At 38.3% G+C, this 26972-nt stretch overlaps 1 protein-coding gene across 1 annotated transcript in view; it reads right to left on the bottom strand.

The window, feature by feature from the left end:
- Positions 1 to 22345, bottom strand: part of LOC131818932 (zinc finger protein 585A-like) — a 68201-nt gene extending 45856 nt beyond the window's left edge. Inside the window, 5 exon segments of the mRNA XM_059153715.1 lie at positions 2576 to 4854; positions 6589 to 6678; positions 6928 to 7054; positions 19623 to 19839; positions 22239 to 22345. Coding sequence (XP_059009698.1) covers positions 2576 to 4854; positions 6589 to 6678; positions 6928 to 7054; positions 19623 to 19700 — 2574 coding nt within the window. The 5' untranslated portion in view covers positions 19701 to 19839; positions 22239 to 22345.
- Positions 22346 to 26972: the final 4627 nt, after the last annotated feature.

The following is a 26972-nucleotide window of genomic DNA, read 5'->3' as shown; positions in this document are numbered from 1 at the left end:
GAGAAAGGCATATCGTAGATCATCAGATATTGTGAAAGGGTAAGGTGAAGGGAAGCTAAAGATGAATCAGACACTGATCTAAGGTGAAGTAACATGATGTGTCACTAAGCACTATGAAATCTAGGTAAGGAGGTTAAAGGGCTTTCCCCCTTTTTTTTTTTTTTTTTTTTTTTTTAAAGGGGATTTCTTTTTTTTTTTTTTTTTTTTTTTTTAAAGATCCTATTTATTTATTTGACAGACAGATCACAGGTAGGCAGAGAGGCAGGCAGAGAGAGCGATGGGGAAGCAGGCTCCCCACTAAGCAGAGAGCCCGATGCGGGGCTCGATCCCAGGACCCTGAGATCATGACCCGAGCCGAAGGCAGCGGCCCAACCCACCGAGCCACCCAGGCGCCCCAGGGCTTTCCCCCTTGACCAGGTTTTTATCCCGATCCTCAGTCACTATGCTGTTCACAAAGGCAAGAGCATCTCTACACAACCCCACTACTTCCTACTCCCAGTTGTTACCAGCGCACTGACCTGGAGGAACCATTCTGCTGGTTCAGTTTGGCTGCCCAGAAGCTAAGTGTTCAATCAGACCCTCTGCCTGCATTTGAGAGGCCACTGCTGCCAGTCTTGGGTTGGACACCTAACTTCCAAGGATGGTCTGCCCTTTGGCTTTCAGCCCCTTCATACTATTAGCTTTGGGCCTGTCAGAGCACGAGGAGTAGGTATGCAGTAAGGGTCTGGGGTGGGGTAAGGTTGTGCATTCTAGGACAAAGTGAGGCTCTTCTGCAATGATTTTGGAGCTCACTGTGAGCTTTCTGAAACACGGTAAGAAATCTCGGAACACCCAAGCATCTATGTGGGAATTCCACCGTATAGGTTTTCCCTTCTTTAAAGTGGCTGTCATCAGGCCAAAAGGTTTAAGGTGATGTTTCAGTTTTAGGGCCAGGAAGGAGGCACAGCCCAGGTAAAAGCTAGAGATGAAAAAGCCTAGTATTTTAGACAAGTTGGTTCTCCCCAGTGGAGTATCCTACACCACAATATAGAAAAGATCAAAGGGAAGCTATGATGAATAGGGTTGTAACTCCACAATGTGCATTTATTTATGTAATGCTTGTTGTCGTCAGGCACAGGTCAAGGCTCATGGTAGAGAACAAACAGGGAAAAACTTTCTAGTTTGGGAATCACAGACAAGTAAAATATACAGGGTATCATGACAATAAGTGCTATGGAGAAGGAAGGAGGATAGAGGGGAAGGGACCCAAATTTTAAACCAGTCAGCCTCTGTGAAAAGGTACCACTGGAAGGTATGAAGGAGCTAACCAAATGGATATAATGAACCTTGTTCTTCAGAGTGCAAAGGCCCTGAGGCAGGACCCGAACTGATGTGTTTGAGGCACATGGGGAGAAGGTGCTTGTGGAGCCCATGGCATGAAGATGGACACAGAGAAGACATGAACAAATGTTGAGGTTTTTAAAATATGAGTTACTGACTTGTTATTATAAATGTCAGCTCTAAGGAAGGCAAATTAGCTGGAAGAACTATGAGGAACTATGAGGAAGACTGGATGAAAAGTTGACCAAAATGACCCAAAAATTCTACCTCAGAAGCTTTCTGAGGGTAGTGGAAGTTCACAAAACACTATGCTGGAAGCTAAATGAGATCATGGCAGTCAGCAGACAGAGTGTCTAATGCACTTATGGGTGTCAGAAGATGATGTGCTAAGGATTCATAAGGGTCAAAGACACATCACTGGTAGATGCTAAAGGGTGTTACAAGTCATGATGCTAGAGGATAATGAGTCAACATATACTCTTGAGGTTTGTGTCCTTATACATAAAGAACTTTTTTACTGAGTTATCTCTTTCTTGATGGAAATACTCAATGGGGGTTGGATACACACAACCATGTTAGATTCAACAGAAGAATGAAAACACACCTGAAACTGTTAGACAGTGTGTTCTGCAGCAAATATCTCACAGAACTTAGGGTTTGTCACTATTGTATATATTATGTTGTTCTACCATTCAACTTGTTGGCACTTTACCTATTCCACAGTAAACAGGGTTATCATTAAGACAACATAACATAAACTTTCCTCTGCAGAATTTGGTAACAGTGTTCCATCATATATATATATTTAAGTAGGCTCCATGCCCAGTGCAGAGCCCAATGCAGGGCTCAAACTCACAACCATGAGATCAAGACCTGAGCTGAGAGCAAGAACCCGATGCTCAAACAACTGAACCACCCAGGTGCCCCGTTCTATCATATTTTTCAGGAGAAGCCTTCTTCTAATCTGCCAAATTGACAAAATTACTTTTCTTCCTGTATGAATGCCTCAAGGCTTAATGAAGATGGTGACAATGTGTGAAGGACCCCCTTCATTCAGGGCCCTCTTTGATATAGTAATGTGTGACATTTTGATGGGGTATTTCTACTTATGATAATATGTGTATTTTTCTGAAAAAATTCAATGATGTACAATCAGACCTGATCTCACTGAGGTTTTCTCATACTGTTCCTCTCAAGTGTGAATACTCTGATGGACACTGAGCACAGATTTCTGGACGAAGCCTTTTCCACAGACTACACACTTATAGGGTTTGTCTCCAGTGTGCGTTGTCTGGTGTTTATTCAAATTTGACCTATCTGTGAAAGCCTTTCCACACTCAGCACACACATAAGGCTTTTCCCCTGTGTGAATTCGCTGATGCACTTGGAGTTGTGATTTCTTAGTGAAAGATTTGCCACAGTCATTGCATTCATAAGGTTTCTCTCCAGTGTGAATTCTGTGATGTATAATCAATTCTGACTTCTGTCTAAAGGTCTTCCCACATTCAGAACAGATGTAGGGCTTTTCTCCAGTATGAGTTTTCTGGTGTTTACTGAGATTTGACCTGCCACTAAAGGCTTTCCCACACACAGCACACACATATGGTTTTTCTCCTGTGTGAATTGGTTGATGCACCAGGAGCTGAGACTTGGAGGTGAAGGATTTTCCACAATCATTGCATTCATAAGGTTTCTCTCCAGTATGAATTCTCTGATGAGTAATGAAGTTTGATTTCCGGATGAAAGCTCTTCCACACTCACTGCATACATAAGGTTTCTCTCCTGTATGAATTTTCTGGTGCACAATGAGTATTGACTTCTGGTTGAAGGCTTTCCCACATTCATGGCATTCATACTGTCTTTCTCCAGTATGAATTTTCTGGTGTATGTTGAGGTGTGACTTTTGAGTAAAGGCTTTTCCACAGGTACCACATTCATAAGGTTTCTCTCCAGTATGAATTCTCTGATGTGTAATCAAGTCTGACCTTTGTGTGAAGGCCTTTCCACATTTAGGACATATATAGGATTTCTCTCCTGTATGAGTTTTCTGATGTGTAATAAGATTTGACCTGTTGGTGAATGCCTTCCCACATTTAGTGCATGTATAAGGTTTCTCTCCTGTGTGAATTCGTTTATGTACATGCAGTTGTGACTTGGAAGTAAAGGATTTCCCGCAGTGGCCACATTTATAAGGTTTCTCTCCTGTGTGAATTATTTGATGTGCAATCAAGTGAGCCTTCTGGATGAAGGCTAGTCCACATTTCATGCACACATAAGATTTTTCTCCTGTATGGATTCTCTGATGCACCGTAAGTGCTGACTTCTGAGTAAAGGCTTTTCCACATTCACTGCATTCATAAGGTTTTTCCCCAGTGTGAATTCTCTGGTGTATAATCAGTTCTGACCTGTATGTAAAGGCCTTACCACAATCAGTACATATGGAAGACTTCTCTCTAATTTGAACTTTCTTGTGTGTGACGAGATTGGAACTATTATTGAACATCTTTCCATATTCAGTATAAAGAAAGGGTTTCATTTTTGTGTGAATTCGTTGATGTACCTGGAGTTGTGACTTAGAAATGAAGGACTTCCCACAGTTACTACATTCATATGGTTTTTCTCCAGTATGAATTCTTCGGTGTGCAATCAAGTGTGTCTTCTGGATGAAGGCCTGTCCACATTCAATACATATATAGGATCGCTCACCTGTATGAATCTTCTGATGCATCTTGAGCGTGGACTTTTGCGTAAATGCTTTGCCACAATCCGTGCATTCGTGGTGTCTCTCTCCAGTATGAATTTTTTGATGTATACTGAGATCGGAGTTATAAGAGAACCCTTTTCCACACTCACTGCATTCATAAAGTTTTTCTCCAGTGTGAATTCTCTGGTGCCTTAAGAGAGAAGATACTTGGAAAAAAGCTTTTCCACATTCACTGCACTTATAGGGCTTCTCTCTAGTATGGGTTCTCTGATGTGTAATGAATTCTGGCTTCTTTACAAAAGCCTTGCCACAGTCAATGCACACATAGAGTTTTTCTCCTGTATGAACTTTCAGATGTACCCTGAGCTGTGACTTCTGGGTGAAGATCTTCCCAAATTCAGCACATTCATAAGATTTTTCCCCAGTATGAATTTTTTGATGTTGAGAGGGTGCTTGTTTATAGCTGAGGATTTTCCCACATTGATTATGGTCCCATAACTTCTCTCCTGTTGGAGAACACTCAGGGTGAGTATAGGAAGAGATTTTAATATGTTCAGTAATCTTATTTATGTTCTTTGATGCATTGTTTCTGTAATGACTGTGTAAATCTAAATTATACTTCAAAGCATTTCCAAATGAGTCACACTGGTGGGGTCTTTTTGGTGAAAGAATGTTTTGGCTCACATGAATTATTTTTCTAATGTCCTTATATTCTTCTATGTAATCCTTCTTTGTAGTCAAAATTTTCTTGATGAAAGCAACATCTCTTAAAGATTTGTTTTCTCTTTGCTGATAGCTCTCTATCTGGTCACCAATCTGCCATAATTCTTCTAGAATGAAATATAACAAAATTTCACTTGTAGCATCACCTTCCTTCTCAATGTAGAAAGCAGCTTTTTCAAAAATTCTCTGCTGTAACATTTGAAACCTAAACTCTTCTCAAAGGAGAATGATATTTTAGCTCAAAGACCAGTTAGCAGAGGCTAGAGGGGAAGGGTCAAATGGTTCATCCATGTTGAACACAGAGAAAAGGGTGACTCATTTGTTAAAGAGGCTAGTGACAGTGATGAAAGGAAATATTCTAGGATATAATTCACTGGTCAGAGTAAATAAACATTATGAACATAACCCACCATGGACAAAAGTGGAAAAAGTAAGGCAAAGAACAAGATATATAGCACAGCAGCATTTACATAAATTAATAACACCCCAAGTCACTTTAAATTTTAAAATAGGCATGCATTAAAAAATAGGTTTCTATCACATAAAATAACTGCCTATGGTGAGAAGTGAGATGGGTGTGGGGAAAAAGATATGGTAATAAATCAAAAAACAAAATACAAGAGTTCCTTCTCTTATCTGAAGGGGACATGTTATAAGACCCTCATGGATACCTGCTGAATCCTCAGACAGTACTGAACCTGATTTTTTTTTTTCCTTATTCAGTCAAGGACTTTCAACTTTTCACTTAAAGGAAGCACTTTATGGCTTCTCTTTGGAATACTGGAATTGCCACCTTCATTACTCTTGTGCTCTAGGGCCACTGTTAAGTAAAATAAGGGTTACTTTAACAGAAGCACTACAATATCATGAGAGTCAATCTGATAACCAAGATGGCTACTAACTGACTAATGGTCAGGTAACATTTATAGCATGGATATGCTGGACAAAGGGATGATTCAACTCCTAGCCTGGATGGAGTGGGATAGCAACAGACTTCATCATGCTACTCAGAAAGGCACACACTTTAAAACTTATGAACTGTTTATTTTTGGAGTTTTCCCTTTAGTATTTTTAGACTATGGGTGACTGAAACTGCACAAAGTGAAATTGTGGATAAGGGCCAACTACTACAATAGAAAATCTTTACCCAGACTGATGATGACAGTGTGCCCTGAATGAGGACCATGATTAAACTCAATCTTGTAAAATACAGAAATAAAACAATTACAAAAATCAGCCAATGAGCCAGAGAGACTTTAGTCAGTGTGAAGTCAACCAACACTGGAAGGAAATAACAGAAAAGTACTCCTAAAGGTTAAGTGACAAAGTCATCAGTTAGATGAAAGGCATGGGGAATGAGGAAATAAGAAATCTTATGTCAGTGCCTATGGAGAAAAAAGGCTGGTTGGAGTTAATGTTCTGAAGCATCCAATAGTGGAAAGAAAAATGACAGAGGACTACCAGGAGTGGAAGTGTGTAATCTACTTTGAAAGAAAGCAGATCCATGAATGCCTGAATGCATAAAGAATCTTGGACAATGGGGAAGGCAGAAAGAAAAAGAATGTTTGAGAAAAGGAGCATAGCCAAGGAAAACAAAACCCTGAATGAGGCAGATTGGCATGTAATCCAGATTCCAAAATAGCCAAAGAAAATGATGATTAGACATGATGAAGGCATTTAGTCATCTGAGTGGCCAATGCCAAGGGTCTTCAGGCAAGGCAACAAAAAGTTAAAGCCTCCCAAAAGAGTCATCTTAATAGCATTTCAAAGATGCCAGTCTTTCTCAACACAGCTGAGATTTGCTCCCCTTTCTCCCATCTGTCTGGGTCACACTCGCTCACCTGGACAGCTCTGATGTGGATCACACTGCAATGCCCATGGCTCCTGTCCTTGCTCCAACATGAAAACTTCTGGCTGGGGAACTTCATATCCTGTTCGTAAGAAATGATAAAGGACTGGATCCAGCTAATTGTGTTTCAAAGCACAATTAATAAAGTCTTGTTCAATGAAGTTTTTTTCTTCAGGAATGGAACCATATATTTCTAGGAACAGAGTAATATTCAGAATGCCCAAAGGGATAAAGAATCCTGGATAAATCAAGGACAGAACCATCACACTTCAGATGTCTCACAGCATTCAGCAACTGAGAATGGAAACACTGTGGAAGTGACTATGCTTACCCACAGAAAGCAGGTGACTGTAGGTCTCCAGCATCACATCCCGGTATAGGTTTCTCTGAGCAAGGTCTAGATGCTGCCATTCCTCTCTGCTGAAATCTACAGCCACATCCCTGAAGGACACCGATCCCTGTAAGGGCACATTCCTGTTCAATGTGAATAGTTAGCTTTGAGGGATGGAGAGACTATATTTAGGAATCTGGAATGTTGGTTTGGTTGTTAATTTACTTCCTCCTTTTTTCCCCCTAATTTTAAAAGATTTTATTTTAGAGAGCCAGAGTGGGAGGGGCAAAGGGAAAGAGAGAGAGAATCTCAAGCAGACTCCACACTGAGTGCAGAGCCCAACGTGGGGCTCGATCTCAACACCTCATTCATGACCTGAGCCAACACCAAGCATCAGATGCCCAAATGACTGCACCATCCAAGCAGGTTCCTCTTTGTAAAAACTCACCTCCCATTTCCCTTTTATTATGGAAAATTTTATTTTCCATTTTATTATGGAAAATTTTGAACATACAGAAAATTTAAAAGAATCTACGCAGTGAAAACCACTCGGGATCTATCATTAGCATTTTAGTCTTTTTGTTTTATCACACATCTATCCGTCCTTTTATCCAGCCATCAATCCATCTTACTTCTATGCAGTTCAGAGTTAACTATAAATGCCAGTACACTTTGTGCTAAATACTTGAAAATGCAAATCATCAACCAGAGTATAATATTTGTCTACCTTTCTTAAGGTAAAATATACTCACAATGAAATGTACAAATTCACGATGTCCATCTGAAGTTTTGATAAATGTGTACATTACACCTGTGTAACACAGGAACTTTAAAAAATGATTTTTCATATAGGGTACCTATTCAATATCTAGTTTTTCACAATATTTTGTGGAAGAAAGAAATCCAATTAAGAATTTCTGCCATTTGTTCTATACTACAGTCAGTTAATTATATTTCAAAGCTGAAGAATGAGATAGGCTCTCTTTTAGTCTTTTAGCAAGTAGATGAATGACCTGGGATACAGCTTCTGAGCAATTTAGGACCAGATATTATGCTAGTCCTAGGAACAAAGAAACCAATTATTTGTTTCTAATCTTTTAGCAACTTAAAATATCAAAGATTTAAAAGAAGGAAAAAAGAAGACACGTGTTCACTAAAGTGTCAAAAAGTAAATCTGTTAGGTAGAATACACTGAGGACTCAAAAAAGTTAAAGGTGTATTTGACAGAGGACAGTAAGTTTTTATTAGTTAAATTTAAGTTGAAAGATGAGTATGGGGGCCTGGGTGGCTCAGTTGGTTAAATGTCTGGCTTTGGTTTGGGTCATGATCCTGGGGACCTGTAAGCAAGTACTATACTGTGCTCCCTGCTTAGCAGGGAGTCTGCTTCTCCCTCTGCACCCCACCCCCCAACTTGTGTGCACTCTCTCACTCTCTCGCAAAAATAAACAAATAAATAAATAAATAAAATCGATTTTAAAAAGTAAAGAAAAGGGCGCCTGGGTGGCTCAGTGGGTTAAGCCGCTGCCTTCGGCTCAGGTCATGATCTCAGAGTCCTGGGATCGAAGCCCGCATCAGGCTCTCTGCTCAGCAGGGAGTCTGCTTTCCTCTCTCTCTCTCTACCTGGCTCTCTGTCTACCTGTGATCTCTGTCAAATAAATAAATAAAATCTTTAAAAAAAAAAAAAAGTAAAGAAAAAAGAAAGATGATAAGTGTAATACAAAATGGAGGATAGGGAAGGTCATTTCCCAGAGAAGGCCAGTAAAGGTGAGGAGATAGGAAAATACATGATGAGTTTGAGGAATACTAAATAGCTCTATATAATGGAGAGAAGTCTTCATGCTATGTCAGGAAGGCACTAGGGTATGATCAGAGTATGATGAGAAAACAAGTAAGATTTTTTACTTTTAGTAAAGGTAATTAATTAGATTTTTATTAATTTTTTTCATATAAGATCCCTATTGCAGAATAACCAAATAAATATGAGGAAAAGTTTCTTATAGAATGAGTCTAGCTAATAAATGAGGAAGTTAGAATATCATAATTTCGTAATTCCTGTGAAATAATGAATTTATTCAGTAATCATTAATGGGTGTTTAAGCTCTTTGAAGAATACCGGTGGAATTTTGATCGGAATGGCATTAAAAGTATATATTGCTCTAGGCAATATAGACATTTTAACAATGTTTATTCTTCCGTACACAAAGATAAACTCAAAATGGATAAAAGACCTCAACGTGAGACAAGAATCCATCAGCATCCTAGAGGAGAACATAGGCAGTAATCTCTTTGATATCAGCCACAGCAACTTCAAGATATGTCTCCAAAGGCAAAGGAAACAAAAGCAAAAATAAACTTTTGGGACTTCATCAAAATCAAAAGCTTCTGCACAGCAAAGGAAATAGTAAAAAAAACAAAGAGGCAACCTATGGAATGGGAGAAGATATTTGCAAATGACAGTACAGACAAAGGTTGATATCCAGGATCTATAATGAACTCCTCAAACTCAACACACATGAAACAGGCAAACATATCAAAAAATGGGCAGAAGATATGAACAGACACTTCTCCAATCAAGACACACAAATGGCTATCAGACACATGAAAAAATGTTCATCATCACTAGCCCTCAGGGAGATTCAAATTAAAACCACATTGAGATATCACCTTACACCAGTTAGAATGCCAAAATTAACAAAACAGGAAACAACATCTGTTGGAGAAGATGTGGAGAAAGGGGAACCCTCTTCCACTGCTGGTGGGAATGCAAGTTGGTGCAGCCTCTTTGAAGAACAGTGTGGAGATTCCTCAAGAAATTAAAAATAGAGCTTCCCTATGACCCTGCAATTGCACTCCTGGGTATTTGCCCCAAAGATACAGATGTCGTGAAAAGAAGGGCCATCTGTACCCCAATGTTTATAGCAGCAATGGCCATGGTCGCCAAACTATGGAAAGAACCAAGATGCCCTTCAATGGACGAATGGATAAGGAAGATGTGGTCCATATACACTATGGAGTATTATGCCTCCATGGATGGGACTGGAAGAGATTATGCTGAGTGAAGTCAAGCAGAGAGAGTCAATTATCATATGGTTTCACTTATTTGTGGAGCATAACAAATATCATGGAGGACAAGGGGTGTTAGAGAGAAGGGAGTTGGGGTAAATTGGAAGGGGAGGTGAATCATGAGAGACTATGGACTCTGAAAAACAATCTGAGGGGTTAAAGTGGCGGGGGGGTGGGAGGTTGGGGTACCAGGTGGTGGGTATTATAGAGGGCACGGATTGCATGGAACACTGGGTGTGGTGAAAAAATAATGAATACTGTTTTTCTGAAAATAAATTAATTTATTAAAAAAAATAATAATCCAGCAGCTAAGGGGACAGCAGGGTAGTTTTAGATGGGAATTAGGATGCCAGAATATTAACGACTACTAATGCTAGGTGGTAAGCACAACAGATACAAGGGCTCCTTAAACTACTCTCTCTACTTCTGAATACATTTACTATTTTTTTAATAAAATATTTTTTAAAAACCTGATTCTCCTACTAAACATTTTTTTAATTTGTAAATGCATAATTGAAGGAATGGGTACCTGGCATAAACTTTTTTTTTAAAGGATTATAGGAGGGACACCTGGGTGCGCTGAGTGTCAGACTCTTGGTTTCAGCTCACATCATGATCTTATGGGTCATGAGATGGAGCCCCATGTTGGGTCCACGCTCAGTGGGGAGTCTGCTTGGGGGTTCTCTCTCTCTCTCTGCACCTCCCCCCACTCACCCACAGTCTGTCTCTTGCTCTAAAATAAATAAATCTTTAAAAAAAGGGGATTATAGGGACTTGAATACCCACACTCAGCAATTTATAGAAACGATAGGAAATTAGAAGAACAAACAATAGGATCTATTAGATATTTATAGAGTACTCCAACTAACAAATGTGAAGTACACATTCTTTTCAAGCACCCACAGAACAATGACTAAGAGAGATGATAATATAGGCTGTGAAACAAATTGCAACAAATTGAAAAGAACTGAAATAATACATAGCATTTCTGACCATAATGAAATCAAACTAAAAATCAGTAACAAAGACAACAAAAAAGTACAAAGGAATTATATTACAAAATAATAACAAAAACTATCTGGAAAGCCACAAATTATTTAAAAATTAAACAACACATTTCTAAATAACCTGTATGTCAAAGAGGAATTTTCAAAGAAATTTTAAAAATACACAGAACTGGAAGAAAGTACAAATACAATGTGTCAAAATCTGTTGGATGCAGATAAAGCAATACTGAAAAAGAAATTATAATACTAAATGCTTACATTAGAAAAGGGGAAACAATCCAATTAAAAAATGGGCAGAAGATCTGAACAGACATTTTTCCAAAAACATACAGAAGACCAACAGGTACATGAAAAGGTGCTCAATATCACTAGTCATTAGGGAAATGCATATCAAAACCATAATGAGGGCGCCTGGGTGGCTCAGTGGGCTAAAGCCACTGCCTTCGGCTCAGGTCATGATCCCAGGAGCCTGGGATCGAGTCCCGCATCAGGCTCTCTGCTCAGCAGGGAGCCTGCTTCTTCCTCCTCTCTCTCTCTCTCTCTGCCTGCCTGTGATCTCTGTCTGTTAAATAAATATAAATAAAATCTAAAAAAAAAAAAAAAAAAAAAAAACCATAATGAGATACCTTACACTTGCCAGAATGACTATTACCAAAACAAAACAAAACAAAATTACTGATGAAGATGTAGATAAAAGGGAAGCCTTGTGCACTATAGGTAAAAGCATAAATGGTGGGGGTGGGGGCGGTGCCTGGGTGACTGGGTTGGATAAACAGCCAACTCTAGACCTCAGCTCAGGTCTTCATTGCATGGTCATGAGTTCAAGCCCCATGTTGGGCTCCATGCTAGGCGTGGAGCCTACTTAAAAAAAAAAAAAAAAAAAAAGTAAATTGGTACAACAGCTATAGAAAACTGTATAGAGGCTTCTCAAAAAACTAAAACTAGAACTACCATAATGATCCAGCCATTCCATGTCTGGGTATTTACCCAAAGGAAATGAAAACAAACTCAAAAAGATACATGCAGGGATGCCTGGATGGTAGTCAGTCAGTTAAGCATCTGACTCTTGGTTTTGGCTCAGGTCATGATCTCATGGGTTATTAGATCAAGCCCTGTATTAGGCTCTGCGCTCAGCATGGAATCTGCTTGGAATACTCTCTCTCCTTCTCTCCCTCCCTCCACTCATGCAGGCGCACACACACACAAGTCTCTCAAATAAATAAGTCTTTTTTTTTTTTTTAAGATTTTATTTATTTGACAGAGAAAGAACACAAGCAGGGGGAGCAGCAGGCAGACGGAGCAGCAGTTTCCTTGCTGAGGGAGTAGGACTTGCTGAGAGTCTGTGGGACTCAAACCCAAGACTTTAGGATCATGACCTGAGCCAAAGGCAGACACTTAACCGAGCCACCCAAGCATCCCTCAAACTTAAAAAATCTTTTAAAAAAAAGATATATGCACCTCCCATTTTTACTGCAGCACTATTTATAGTAGCGAAGACATGAAAGCAATCTGTGTCCATCAATGGAAGAACAGATAAAGAAAATGTGATACACACACACACACACACACAAATGGGAGTATTATTCAGCCATAAAAAGGAAAGTACTCTTGCCATTTGTGACAGTATGGATGGACCTTGATGATATTATGCTAAGAGAAGTAAGTCAGACAGAGAAGTACAATTACCGTATGATCTCATTTATATATGAATCTCAAAATGAAACAGAAGAAAATAAACAAAAGTCACAGAGAACAGAGGTGGGGGATGGGTAGTTGGCAAAATGGGTGAAGGCAGTCAAAAGGTAAACTTGCAGTTGTAAAAATAAATATGTCATGGGGCTATAATGTTACAGCATGGTGACTCTAGTTAGTAGTACCGTAATGTATAAAGCTGCCAAGAGTAAATCTTAAAAAGTTTTCATCACACAAAAAATTACAACTATATATGGTGATGAATATAAATTAGACTTAATGTGGTGGTCATTTCACAACATATACAAATACCATATTTACATAATAACATATTATGTCATATATATATACCTGAAACTGATACAATGTTATATGTCAAGCATAAATTAAAAAAAAGGAAACGGAAAATTGATAAATCACTAATCTAAATTCCTACCTCAAGAAACTAGAAAAAGAGCAAAATAGACTCAAAGCAAGCAGAAAAAAGAATATAATAAAGAACAGGTATCATTGAAATTGAAAACAAAATTTTAAAAAACACACAAAGTGTACATGGTTGGGTCAGTCAGTAAAGCGTCTGCCTTCGGCTCAAGTCATGATCCCAGGGTCCTGGGATCAAGCCCTGCGTCAGGCTCCCTGCTCAGCAGGGTGTCTGCTTTTCCCTCTCCCTGCCACTCTGCCTACTTGTTCCCTCTCTTCTCTCTCTGCCAAATAAATAAAATCTGAAACAAAACAAATAAAAAAGCCAAACAAGAAAAATCAATAAAACACAATCCAGTTATTTGAAAAAATTCAGTAAAATTGATAAGCTTTGTTGACTGATCTAGTAGTCAACAGACTGGCAAAAATAAAAAGATACAAATCACCAATGTCTATAATGAAAGCTAAGAAATATGAGTACAGATCCAGGGGTGCCTGCGTAGCTCAGTCGGTTAAGCATCTGACTCTTATTATGTCATATATATATGATCTTATCATGTCATATATATATGATCATGATCTCAGGGTCCTGGGATCGAGCCCTGTGTGAGTCTCCTTGTCCCTCTTTCCCTCTCTGCTCTTCTCCCAACTCATGCTCTCTCTTTCAAATAAATAAAATCTTAAAAAAAAAAAATACAAATCCAGCAGCCATTTAAAGGAAAATAAGAGACTATAAAAACTCTATGCTAATAGATGCAAAAACTTAGAAGAAATGTACCACTTCTTCAAAACTGCAAGCTCCCAAAAGTCAACTACTATGGAATAGAATAGATGATGATCCTATAACCATTAAATTAAATTCTTAATTTAAAAGTTCCTGAAAAAAGAAATTTCCGGTCCCAGAGAGTTTTCCTAGAGAATACTACTAAATATTTAAAGAAGAGTTAGTCTCCCTCTTCTCTCTCTGCCTGCCTCTCTGCCTACTTGTGATCTCTGTCAAATGAATTAATAAAAATCTTTAAAGAAGAGTTAGTGATTTTTGTGAGGCCAGCATTATCCTGATACCAAATTAGACAAAGACAGCATGAAAAAAATACTACAGGACAATATATCTCATGAACTTATGTGCAGACATCCTCAAAAAACATTAACAATCAGTAGTGAACAAAAAGAATTGTGAACCACCACTGTATTATATTTTGCAATGCCCTATGAGGATCTAGAACTGTTTCAAGATAAATAAAAATACATTGAAGAAGGTGTATTCTCAAAACAGAACATTTTGGAATAGGCAAAACTGGAAAATCAGTCTTGAGACCCCCGCACAATTCATGTAAAACAATATGAATTTCTTACTTACCTAAAGTTAAGGCTGGAGTAGTAAAGCTACAGAAGGGATTGATATTGAGGAGATGAAATTAATATCAGTTGTGAAGATAAGAAAAAGGGACTCAAATAATTATCTGTTATTCCTTCAGTACAACTGCTGACTTACACATATTGAAATTTAGGTGATAAGACACTTACAAGGATGTACGCTAAGTAGTTGAATAGAGAACTAGAATGGAGATAAAGATTCAGGAGTTGTATATTCAGAGGATGCCACTGAATTCAGGGGAGGGAAAGAGCATAGAGGAAGGACAGGACAGAAGAAAGTTCATCTGTATCTGTGGAATATATATCTTAGAAATTTGTGGTTTTTAATGTCTAAATTATGATTTTTTTAATTTCTTCATTTAATTGTGGTCAGAGACTATAGTTTGCTTCTTTGTGATGTGTTGATTCTATTTATGGGGCTTAAAACATTGTCATTTCTTTAAAAATGTTCCCTATAGGGGTGCCTGAATGGCTCAGTGGGTTGAGCCTCTGCCTTCGGCTCAGGTCATGATCTCAGGGTCCTCGGATCAAGCCTCACATAGGGCTCTCTACTTAGCAGGGAGCCTGCTTTGCTCCCCCACCCCCCTGCTTGCCTCTCTGCCTACTTGTGATCTCTCTCTGTCAAATAAATAAAATCTTTCAAAAAAATGTTCCCTATATATTTGCAAAGAATACACGTGTTCCAGTTTTTCTTTTTCACACATTTCCATACTGATACCCTACATACACCGAAACCTCAGCCCCCAGACCCAGTGTCACCAGAATTTAATGGGGAATAAAGATGATGTCATATTAGCTTTGATTCCTAACCAAATGAGCTTCTTATAAACAGTTTGTCCATGAAAAAATCTCCTCATTCAAAGATAACAATAAATATCTCCTAATGTACAAAGATACTACAGCAAAAGGAATGAGGGAAAAAAAAAAGCAGAAATTAAAAGGAAAATGCTAGAAATAAAATGCCACAATATAGAAGAAAACACATTCACTACGATTTCAAGGAATTCACTAAAATAGTTAACTGCCTGAAATATACAGGAATCTAAGAGTCCAAGGAAGAAATAATGGACAAACAGGCTTAAGAAAATGGTTATATAAATTTTTAAAAAATAAACTGGCAGAGGGGCGCGTTGGTGGCTCAGTGAGTTAAAGCCTCTGCCTTCAGCTCAGGTCATGATCCCAGGATTCTGGGATCAAGTCTCGCATCAGGCTCTCTGCTCAGCAGGGAGCCTGCTTCCTCCTCTCTCTCTCTCTGCCTACTTGTGATCTCTATCTGTCAAATAAAACAAATATAATTTTAAAATAAATAAATAAACTGGCAAAACTCTGTAAATAAGTGAAAATGAAAAAGCAACACAGCAATGGGAGGTCTCTCTAAAAGCACTAAAACACCAAGCGAAAACACAAAAAGCAGCAAGGAGCAGATTAAGAAAAGTGAACAACATGAAATGGAAATAAGAACTTTTAAAGGAAAACAGAAAAAAAAATAGAGTTCAATAAAAAACATCTAACTAACAAAAGAATCCTTGAAGTGGAAGCATAGAACTTTTACCATTAGTCACAGCATAAATTTGATAGATATTGTCTAAAACAAAAGATTAAAAGATTCAGTTCAAAAAAAAAAAAAAAAGAGGGAGGCAAAATAAGAGACTCTTAACTGAAGAAAACAAACTGAGGGTTGCTGGAGGGGAGGTGGGCAGGGGATGGGCTAGATGGGTGATGGGAATTAAGGAGGCACTTGTGACGAGCATTGGGTGTTATATGTAAGTGATGGATCACTAAATTCTGCTCCTGAAACTAGTATTACACTATATGTTAACTAACTAGAATTTAAATAAAAACTTGAAAAAAAAAAAAAAAAGATTGGGTTCAAGATGTTAAAATGTGACAAAAGATCAAATTAAAAGAATCAACTATACAGAAAAGAATCCAAACCTTCCAAATTACCAGAATGGACAGAGAACCAAAGCAAGAATACAGAGTTTAAGGTGAAAGATATAAAAAAGAAGTATCTTTATCAGAAATGTACATAAAATAAGGGGCCTGGGTGGCTCAGTGGGTTGGGGCCTCTGCCTTCAGCTCAAGTCATGATCCCAGGGTCCTGGGATTGAGACCCGCATTGGGCTCTCCGCTCAGCGGGGAGCCTGCTTCCTCCTCTCTCTCTCTCTGCCTGCCTCTGCCTACTTGTGATCTCTGTCAAATAAACAAATAAAATCTTAAAAAAAAAAAAAGAAAGAAATGTATGTAAAATAACATCTTTCCAAACTACTATACAGAAAAAGTACACAAGGACTCTAAAGGATAACAGTAAAATGATAAACAAAAGACATATCTGGAAAAGTCAACAGAAAAGAAACAAGAACCTTCATCTTAATATCAGATAGGGCTGAATTCTAGGGAAAAAAATATTAAACATAATGAGGACACAATCCAAAATCAATTTCAGATGCCATTATTATCACTACACCAAACTTCATAGCATTGAAGTTTATGAACAGAAACTACAGACAAATATAGACAGAAATATATTTGTGGTGGGATACTTAATATCTCTCAGCTCCAAAAGATAAAGTAAAAACAAAATAGAACAAACACACTATAAAAACCTCATAACTATATAAGATTGATTACTGATAAGACAGCAAATTCTATATCCTGAAATATTCTTGTGCCTATAGAATATTCAGAAATATTAAACATAAAATTTGCGTGCAAACACACTTTACACAAAACTTAACATTCCAAGAAGTAGAATAAAATCAGCATAAATAAATCTCTCCAAAGCTGCAATCCTAATTTTATTAAAGGCAGAATGAGCTTAAATAAAAATCTTCTTTTTTTTTTTTTTTTTTTTTTTTTAAGATTTTATTTATTTATTTGTCAGAGAGAGAGAGCAAGAGCGAGCACAGGCAGAGTGGCAGGCAGAGTCAGAGGGAGAAGCAGGCTCCCTGCGAAGCAAGGAGCCCGATGTGGGACTCGATCCCAGGATGCTGGGATCATGACCTGAGCCGAAGGCAGCTGCTTAACCAACTGAGCCACCCAGGCGTCCCTTAAATAAAAATCTTAATACCTAAAAGTGAAAATGTAAAAAGTGGGGTGCCTGGGTGGCTCAAGTAGTTAAGGCCTCTGCCTTCAGCTCAGGTCATGATCCCAAGGTCTTGGGGTCAAGCCCTGCACCTGGTTCCCTGCTCAGCAGGGAGACGACTTCCCTTCCTCTCTCTCTGCCTGCCTCTCTGCCCACCTGTGGTCTCTGTCTGTCAAATAAATAAATAAAATCTTTAAAAAATTTTTTAAAAAAAGAAAATTAAATAGTAATTAAAAATTTGGTGAGAAATTTAGTAAGTTTCTAGAAATTCACCCACTCCATCTAGATTTTTGTACTTATTTGCATAAGAGAAATTATTTTCCTAAATTATTTCTGAACATTGTTTTACTATATATCTTATCTTTTGATATATAGCATTTTAATATTTTTGAGATATTTTATTATTTTAGCTTTGGAGTGGACTGCTAAGTGAGAAAATAATGTCTGTTTCATATGTGTCCCTATGATAAACCCTACTGGACTACTGTTTTCATGTACTCTTGAATTGAGTTAGTTAATACATTTATGACTACTGAATCTATGTTCATAATTTCCAGTCCTTTTACTGTTCTTGACTGGCTTGGTCATCAAGATTAACATAGTAAACACAGTAAAACAAACACCACAACCAAGGTTGGGAATAATTTTAGGTATCATCTTTACCCAAAACTTTCGCACAAAGATCAACTATTAATCCACATGATGTTTTCCACCATTTTTGAGTGTGTAGGAAACGTCTGATAAACATTTTAATTTCTTCAGGGGCTTCTGAACCATCTGTATTTATCAATTTTGACATTTATTTTTTGTAAAACTGTATCCCTTCTGTTTAGGTTTTCATAGTTTTGAATGATTTTGTGTAATATTCATTTGAGATTGTTTTAATCTTTGATAATGCAGTAACTATCTCTCCTGTTTTGTTACATACTTTCAGTGTATCTTTACTCCCTGTTCTTGATCACCACATTCAGAAGCCACTTATGCTTCTGTCAGATATGTTCATCAATTATGTTTGTTCTCTACTTGACTAATTTCTTCCCTTATCTTATTTCTTTGTTATTTTCTAGCCCTTATTTTTATTTTATATTCATTAAATTCTTTTTCTAACTTCTTCAGTTATAACTGTTAATCATTCCTTAGGTCTCCCCACCCCCCCACCCCCCAAAAAACCTTTCAGGATTCCTTAAAAAGGTATTTAAATCTCTATTTTTTCCCCTCTATCTATAGTTTAGCCTTGCTACACAAACTTTAAAAACTAGTTCTTTTTAAAAAAATTTGTTAATTAACATATAATGTATTATTTGTTTCGGGGTAAAATGTTCTTTATTTAACTGAAATTAAACACAAGGAATTTTCTAAGATCCTTTATGGTTTTCCCTTTAAAGAATATTTATGTAGAAAAAAATTCAAAGTTTTCAGATATGAGGCTCTCTTTTGTTAGTCTTTTACTTTTTTAAAACTTTTTTAAAAGTTGTGGTAAAGTACACATAAATTTTACCATTTTAAAATATATAGTTCAGATATTAAATCTTTTCCCAAAGCTGTGCAAAAGTCTTTTACTTCATATTTCTAATTTAATGCTCTTGGTTAGAGAGTAAAATCAACATTATAGCAAAGTCTGCTTGGATTAATGTTTTGGGGGGTAGTTAATAAAAGAAATCAGTGGAGAACCAACATCTAAAAAACAAATTTTGAAAAAGAACAGAGAAATATTTATGTGAGGAGAAACAGTTTAAGAAGAAATAGAGAAATACTTTCAGAATTGTACACAAAAATGATTTCTAATCAGGAATCTCATCCTCAGCCAAAGATCAACATAGCATAAGGACAAAATAAAAGCAGTTTTTGACATTCCACCTCTCCACTGTCATACAGTTGGCCTCTAGATGTGGAGACAACCATGTGTTGCTCATTCTTGACAGAAAGATCGATTTGCTTCAGGGAAGTAAGAGTCTGGTTGCTTCCTGTGACCCTCTGCCCCTGCCCAGAGGCTCTGGTGACATATCAGAGGTATCTCTGAATCCCTACCCCCTGGGATTCTTCCTTCTCACCTCATATGAATTATCACGTTCCTCTGGAATCAGGACCAGTGATTTCTGGGGAGAGGTCCGATTAGCTGACATGGTCATGGTAGGTCTCAAACTTTATTCTCTCGGGAGTCTAAAGCTTTGCAGACATCTGTAAACTCAAGCAGAGCTGCTGGAGAGAGGCAGGCTGGAATCTGGAGAAAGATCTAACCCAGGGGCTCCCTAGAGACACCAAAAAAACCTAGAACGACAATGTCCACATGGTCAGATACTAGATATTCATCTCACAAACTTTTCCTGTGAATACCAGGTGAAGTTCCCTGAGCTAGACACACAGAGCAGAGGCTCTTAAACTTGAGTGTGCTTTCAAAACACTTGGAGGACTTCTTAGAATACAGTTAAAAATCCTCAACCTCACTCTCAGTTTCTGATTTAATAGGCCGAGGGTAGCAAATGTTTTAGTCTAGTCAGGCTGCTGTAATAAAATACCACAGACTGGGTAGCTTATAAACAACAGAAATTTATTGCTCACAGTTCTGAAGGCTGGAAAGCTCAAGATCAAGGAGATGGTATGGTCTCCGATTTTAGTCAGGGGTCTCCTCCTGGTTCATAGCCAATACCTTCTCACTGTGTCTTCACAAGGTAAAAGGGGTTCAGGAGCTACGTGGGATGTTTTATAACAGCACTAATCATTTATAAGTGCCCACCTCTATAACCTAATCAGTTCCCAAAGGCCTCACCAACTAATATAATATTTCTGGAGATTAGGATTTCAACCTAAAAATTCTGGGAGAACACAAATATTCAGACCATAGCAGGGCCCAAGAACCTGTATTTCTAAGTAGTACCCACGTGCTGGTCCAGGGACCACACTTTGAGAACCAGTGCTGTGGGAATATAAAGTTGAATGAAACCTGTGACGTGTATTAGTCATGAGAAATGGAGTAATATACTTAAAATTTGAACTGTAGCTCAGCTATCTTTCAGCTCTGAGAATATGAAGTTCCTTCCATTTTAGTTTCATAAATGAGGATTAAAGTACCTATTTCACATCTCCCTGGCACACAAGCAGCACCTGATAAATCTCAGCAATTACCATTCTCTATTAGATACTAAAACAATATAAAAACGATGTAATCAAACAGAGAAAACAACAGCTCAGACAATACTGATTTATATATGTAACAAAAATGGCACAGGAATGTGCACAGGACATTTATTGTTAAGCAGCACTGACATAACTGACCATCCACCTGGAAAAAAACAAACTATATCCCCATCATACATTATACATTAGGTTGAATTCCAGCAGGACTAAACATTTAAGTATATGTACTTTATAAACCCGAAAAGATACTTTAAAAATTTTAATAGTATTTGTTTGTATGAACATTGTGGTGGGGTGGCAGAGAGCCTTATTACATATATGAGAAAACCCAGATGTTATAAAAGAAAAAAATAGATATTCCTGGTTAGATGACATTTCTCGGTTATATATTAGAATACACTTTAAAAGCAAAGATGAATAAATATATACACAAAATTTCAATATGTAACAATAAGTTATTTCTAAATTAAAAAAAAAATCTAGCAATCAATATGGAAAAAAAATCCCAGAAAAAAAAAATCTGAACACAGGATATGAAAATTCACAGGAAATTAAATTTAAATGGTAATTAACCAAAAAGATGCCAATTTTAATAACAGGAAAGTGCATTTGAGCAATTAGATACTAATTTTTTCTAAGAATAGTAAAAACTTTTTAATTTTATTTTTTAAGTAGGCTCCACGTCCAGCGTCGAGCCCAACAGGGGTGGGGGGGTTTCAGCTCACCACCCCAAGATCAAGACCTGAGCCAAGATCAAGGGTTGGTCGACCAACTGAATGAGCACCCAACGTGCCCAGTAAAACTTATTTTAAAAAATCTAATGCTGGAAAGCATTTGGGGAAATTACCCATTTTATAAATTACTGGTGGGAGCTTGAATGTTATGGTATCTTTTGAATTACTTAATCTATTATCAAAAATAAGCAACTCTTCCTAATAGTTTCAAATACACAAAGCAGATACTGACAGAAGGAAGGACAAGTGGACAAATCACCACTGTAGTGAGTTACCTTTCTCTCTAATTAAGCAGACAAAATAAACAGAATATATATGAAACAATACAATAGAGAACACACATTGTTTTGATGTAATAGATGTGACTATGAAAACCGACAGAGAACTAGACGGTAAAGCAATTTTTAAACTCGAGCATTATGCAGAGGCATTATCTGAAATAGACAACGCACTTCTAAATAACTCATGGATGAAAGAAAAACAAATAACTAAAATTTTAAAAGCCAGTACTTAGATTTGAACAATAAAATGCTACACATCGTAACTTAACGAGTGTTTAGAAAGCAAGCTCATCATAGACCCCACCAACCCCCATAACTGACTCCACCGCTCACTGACCACTGACTCCCATCACTGAGCCCACGAATCCCACATTCATCTCAAAAACCCTCATCACTGACCCAAGAGACTCCCAACACTGCTCTCAACGGCAACGGACGCCACAAACTCTTCACCACTGAGCCCAGACACCCCCATCATCGACCCCACAAAATCCCTAATCACGACAAGGAAAATCACCTCAGAGACCTCTCGGAATTAAAATGCGGAGAAACTCCTGACACCAGCGGCCAAAAAGCTTTCGAGGACCACTTCCGCTTCCGGCCTAGCATTTAGCATCCTCTCTCAGGAACTGTTGCTAGTGCTCATGCTCTGAGTTACCTTGGAAGCCTCACATGCCAACAGTTAACATGGCGCAGGTCCCGTAAGAGACGCTGTCGGACCAAGAACATGGTCTCGCCCGATGGTGCTTCTGTGCGCGAGCCGCCATCTTTGAGGCGTGTCCATTCCGTACAGCGGAGGAATAGGCCTCCCGCCGGTTTTCATAGAGCGAGGCTAGGATTGCCACAGAGAATGCAAGGGGGAGGCCCTGGCCGAGGTAGGCTTCTGGAAGGGGGAAGGTATTGGCGATGGGGTCTGGTACTCTCTGTTATATTTAGAAAAGCTAATTTCCCTCTAAGGATATGGAGCTCTGCTGAGAGCCATTATCTACTGGGATAAACCACCAGGGATGAGGGGAGCCAGGAAGGAAAAATCACTAAGGGGACGGACGTCTTATATGTTATTGTTGAATCCTGGGAGGAGTCATCGGCGGATGAGGGGAGAAGTCAAGACAGTACAGTCTACTCTTTGGAGAAACCGCTCAGGGAGAATGTGGAGACGTCAGAATGGGAGCCCCACCCTGGACGAAACCACCCGGCAAGACAGATGTCAGAATGGGCCGCCGGCTGCAGAAAGGGTAGTTTAGCCTTTATGGGAGGAACCACCTGGCTAAGTAGGGTACAAGTTGAAGTGGTCCAGACTTCCCTTGAGGGATGCCACCAGGGCAAGAAGGCACTTTCTGAAGGGCTGGTGGAGGGAAATGGAGCCTTGAATTCCCATCAATCTCCGTTAGTAGACAACAATTATAAAAATAATAATGGTTTTTAATATGGTCAACGTGTGGCAAAAAGCACCTAAGAAAAAATGCTATTTTTGTTTTAATTTACAAATTCAATTTTTAAATTAAAATCTAGGTAATAATAATGTCCTTGGGATATAAATGAAGCCTAAAGTCCAAGGGGCAGGGTGCTGGGGGGGAAAAGGGGGTTGCGCTGTGAAGACACAATTCCTTTCATCTGATGAACTCCTAAACATTCTTCAAAACCTCACCAAATATTGCCTCTGCCAGAAAGTTCTGCCTGACAGTGGTAGGAGGTTCTATGACCTTCTGAAAGTCTATGTCATCCCAGAAGTCGGGAAAGTGTTTTGAGGGAACTAGACCTAGGCCCTGGTGTGGGCCCGCTGGGTACCTTCAGGCCAGTTATGTCCCTCTCTGGGATTTAGCTTAAAAATAGGGCCAGTTAGAGGGTTGGACTATGCTTACACCAGGTTTTCCTTCTTCTCCCAAAGCCTGGTTGAAGCAATAGAATCTGTGGAAGTCTATTAGTGAACACATATTATTACCAGAGGTCTAAAAATTACTGTTAATTTTGTTGGTAATGTGATTATGTTAGAAGAATTACCTTTTAGAGATTTATATAGAAATACTAACGAGCAAAACGATAGCTTAACATCACTGAGGATGGGTAGATGGATAAAACAAAAATTACAGAACGTTGGTAAATGTTGAAAGCAGGTGATAGGTACATTATGTTCATTATGATGTTTTCTTCAGTATTTGTGTGAAAAGTTCACATTAAAAATTTAACATAAAAGGAATGTAAAAATAATTTACAAGGGGATATTATCAAGAAGAAAGCAGGTGTGTTGATAGTATTAGATTTTGCAGATTTCAAAGCAAACAATATTAAAAGACATGTTCCATATTTTTAATAAGATGGCATTACCAACAGCACACAACACTAGTAACATTTATCTAACCATAGCTCTGAAATATATAAAGCAAAAAGTGGTAAAATAGGAAAATTTTGAGGAACTAACAATCATAGTAATAAATTAATGTATCTTTCAGAAACCAGTCAAATAGAAGAAAGATAGGTATAAGTATATATTGGAATAACATAAGTAATTTGCTTGATATATGTCTACATTTTCTTTTATTTTTTAACCAGAAAAAGAACATTTTTTTTTCAAATATACATAGAACAGTCATAAAAATTCTCCAAAAAGTAGGACGTAAAGGACATTATAAAGCCCTCAAACTGATATCACATATGCCATACTCTCAGACTATATAAAAATGAAAATAGGGGGGCACCTGGGTGGCTCATTGGGTTAAGCCTCTGCCTTTGGCTCAGGTCATGATCTCAGGGTCTTGGAATCGAGTCCTACATCGGGCTCTCTGCTGAGCAGGGAGCCTGCTTCCCCCTCATCCTCTGCTCCTCCCCCCTCCAAATGCTGCTCCCCCTGCTTGTGCTCTCTTTCTCCTTCTATCACTCTCTGTCAAATAAATAAATTCTTAAAAAAGAAAAAAAAATGAAAATAGGAACCAACAACAGACAATAAAATATACAAAATGTTCCAAATGCATGTATACTAAAATACACACATCTGTGGCGCCTGGGTGGCTCAGTGGGTTAAGCCTCTGCCTTTAGCCCAAGTCATGATCTCAGGGTCCTGGGATCAAGCCCCACATCAGGCTCTCTGCTCAGCGGGGAGCCTGCACCCCCCCAACCCACCTGCCTCTCTGCCTACTTGTGATCTCTCTCTCTGTGTAAAATGAATGAATAAATGAATAAAATGTTTAAAAATTTTTAAATGAAAATAAAAAATAAACTACACACATCTGAATAATCCTGGGGTTAAAGACAACATAACACTGGCTATTGCAAACTATTTAAATGCAGAGTAAAATGATAGATAGTACTTTCATATGAAAACTCCAAGAGGTGGGCCACAGTTTGATACCCAGAAGAAAATCTCACCTAAAATTAGGATAGTAGGAAGAGTGAAAACAAATTAATTAAGCTTTAATTTAATCACATTCTACCAAAGTCCTATTAAATACTCCCAATAAAACTGGAAAAGAGGAATTGATATAAACAAATGTTAATAAAATAAGTAGGAACAAAATCCTAGTAGAGATAATTAATAAATCTATGAGCTGTTTCTCTGTAAAAGAGTGCAGTCATTTTTTTAAGACTTTATTTTTGGGGCGCCTGGGTGGCTCAGTCATTAAGCATCTGCCTTCGACTCAGGTCATGAACTCAGGGTCCTGGCAGGAGGCCTACTTCTCCCTCTTCCACTCTCCCTGCTTGTGTTCCCTCTCTCACTGTATCTCTCTCTGTCAAGTAAATAATCCTTCTCCCACTCCCCCTGCTTGTGTTCCCTCTTCCCACTGCTTGTGTTCCCTCTTTCACTATATCTCTCTCTGTCAAATAGGGGACAGAGAGAGATACAGTGAGAGAGGGATCATAAGCAGGGGGAGTGAGAGAGGGAAAAGCAGGCTACCCACCAAGCAGGGTTTGATCCCAGGACCCTGGGATTATGACCTGAGCTGAAGGCAGACACTTAACAACTGAGCTACCCAGATGCCCCAAAAGTGTAGCCACTTTTTAAGAAGATAAAAAAAATAGGGAAGATACACAAAAACAGCATTAGAAAGAAAATGGGACAAAATGAAATTTGAAACTCAAGAGATTTCTATGGTTATTTTGAGTAATGTGTTTGAAAGCCTTAATGAAATTAATAATGTGTTTGAAAGCCTTTCTAAGAAGACTTAAAGGAAGAAATTGCCACACGAAGGAAAGTTGGATAGGACAAAACCACAAAGGAAATGGAATTGGCACCACATGCAAAAATCAACCCTAGAAAGATGAATGATTCATATGTCAAAACATAACTTAAATAAAACTGTTAGTAAAAAATATATCAGCAAATATTCTTTAGACTTCATGGTAAAAGATTTCTTAAACAGAACAAAAAAATATAAAAGAGTGATAAGTTTGACTGTATTAAAATTAGCACTTTTGTTCATCAAATGACAGTAAAAAAAATGAAAAGATAAGTTATAAACTGGAACAGATAAAACATGAGCCTACAGAAGACTGGTAGCAGGAACAACTCTAAATCATTAGGTAAAGCATAACAAACCCAATACATATATGACAAGAGATACAAAGAGGCATTTCATAGAAGAGGAAATTCATGGAGATAATAACATGAATATTTAAAAATATGAATATTATATGAATAACATGAATGTTTAGGGAGAGAGGGTCCAGAAAGAAGGAACCGTAGATGCAAACACTTCTAGGGATACCAGAGAATCCAGCGTAGTGGGAGTAGAGTGAGCCAAGATAAAAGTGATAAGGAGATGAGGTCAAAGAGGTGATCAGGGGGCCAGGTTGCGGACCTTGGAGACCATTCTAAAGACATCAGCTTTTACCGTGAGTAAGAGTCATGGAAGGGTTTTGAGAAGAGGAGTGACATCACCTGATTTATTTTTTAACAGGACCCCTTTTGCTGCTTTTTGAGAACTGGTGGGAGGAAGGCAAAGGAAAAAGCAAGAAGATCATTTGAGAAGATTCTGCAATAGCCCACTTTGCCTACAGCTGCCTCTACCTCCACTGTGCACAGGTACCACAGCTTGTACTCCTAACAGAGTTATGGTACATAGCAATCAGGACCATGGCCTCTAGTGCATCTCTTTGACACTCATCAGAATCAATTCCATGGGGACGCCTGGGTGGCTCAGTTGGTTAAGCAGCGGCCTTCGGCTCAGGTCATGATCCCAGCGTCCTGGGATGGAGTCCCACACCGGGCTCCTTGCTCTGCAGGGAGCCTGCTTCTCCCTCTGACTCTGCCTTCCAT

Source organism: Mustela lutreola, chromosome 16 (assembly GCF_030435805.1).
Source record: "Mustela lutreola isolate mMusLut2 chromosome 16, mMusLut2.pri, whole genome shotgun sequence".
Lineage (NCBI taxonomy): Eukaryota > Metazoa > Chordata > Mammalia > Carnivora > Mustelidae > Mustela > Mustela lutreola.
This window is presented reverse-complemented; position numbering and strand designations above follow the sequence as displayed.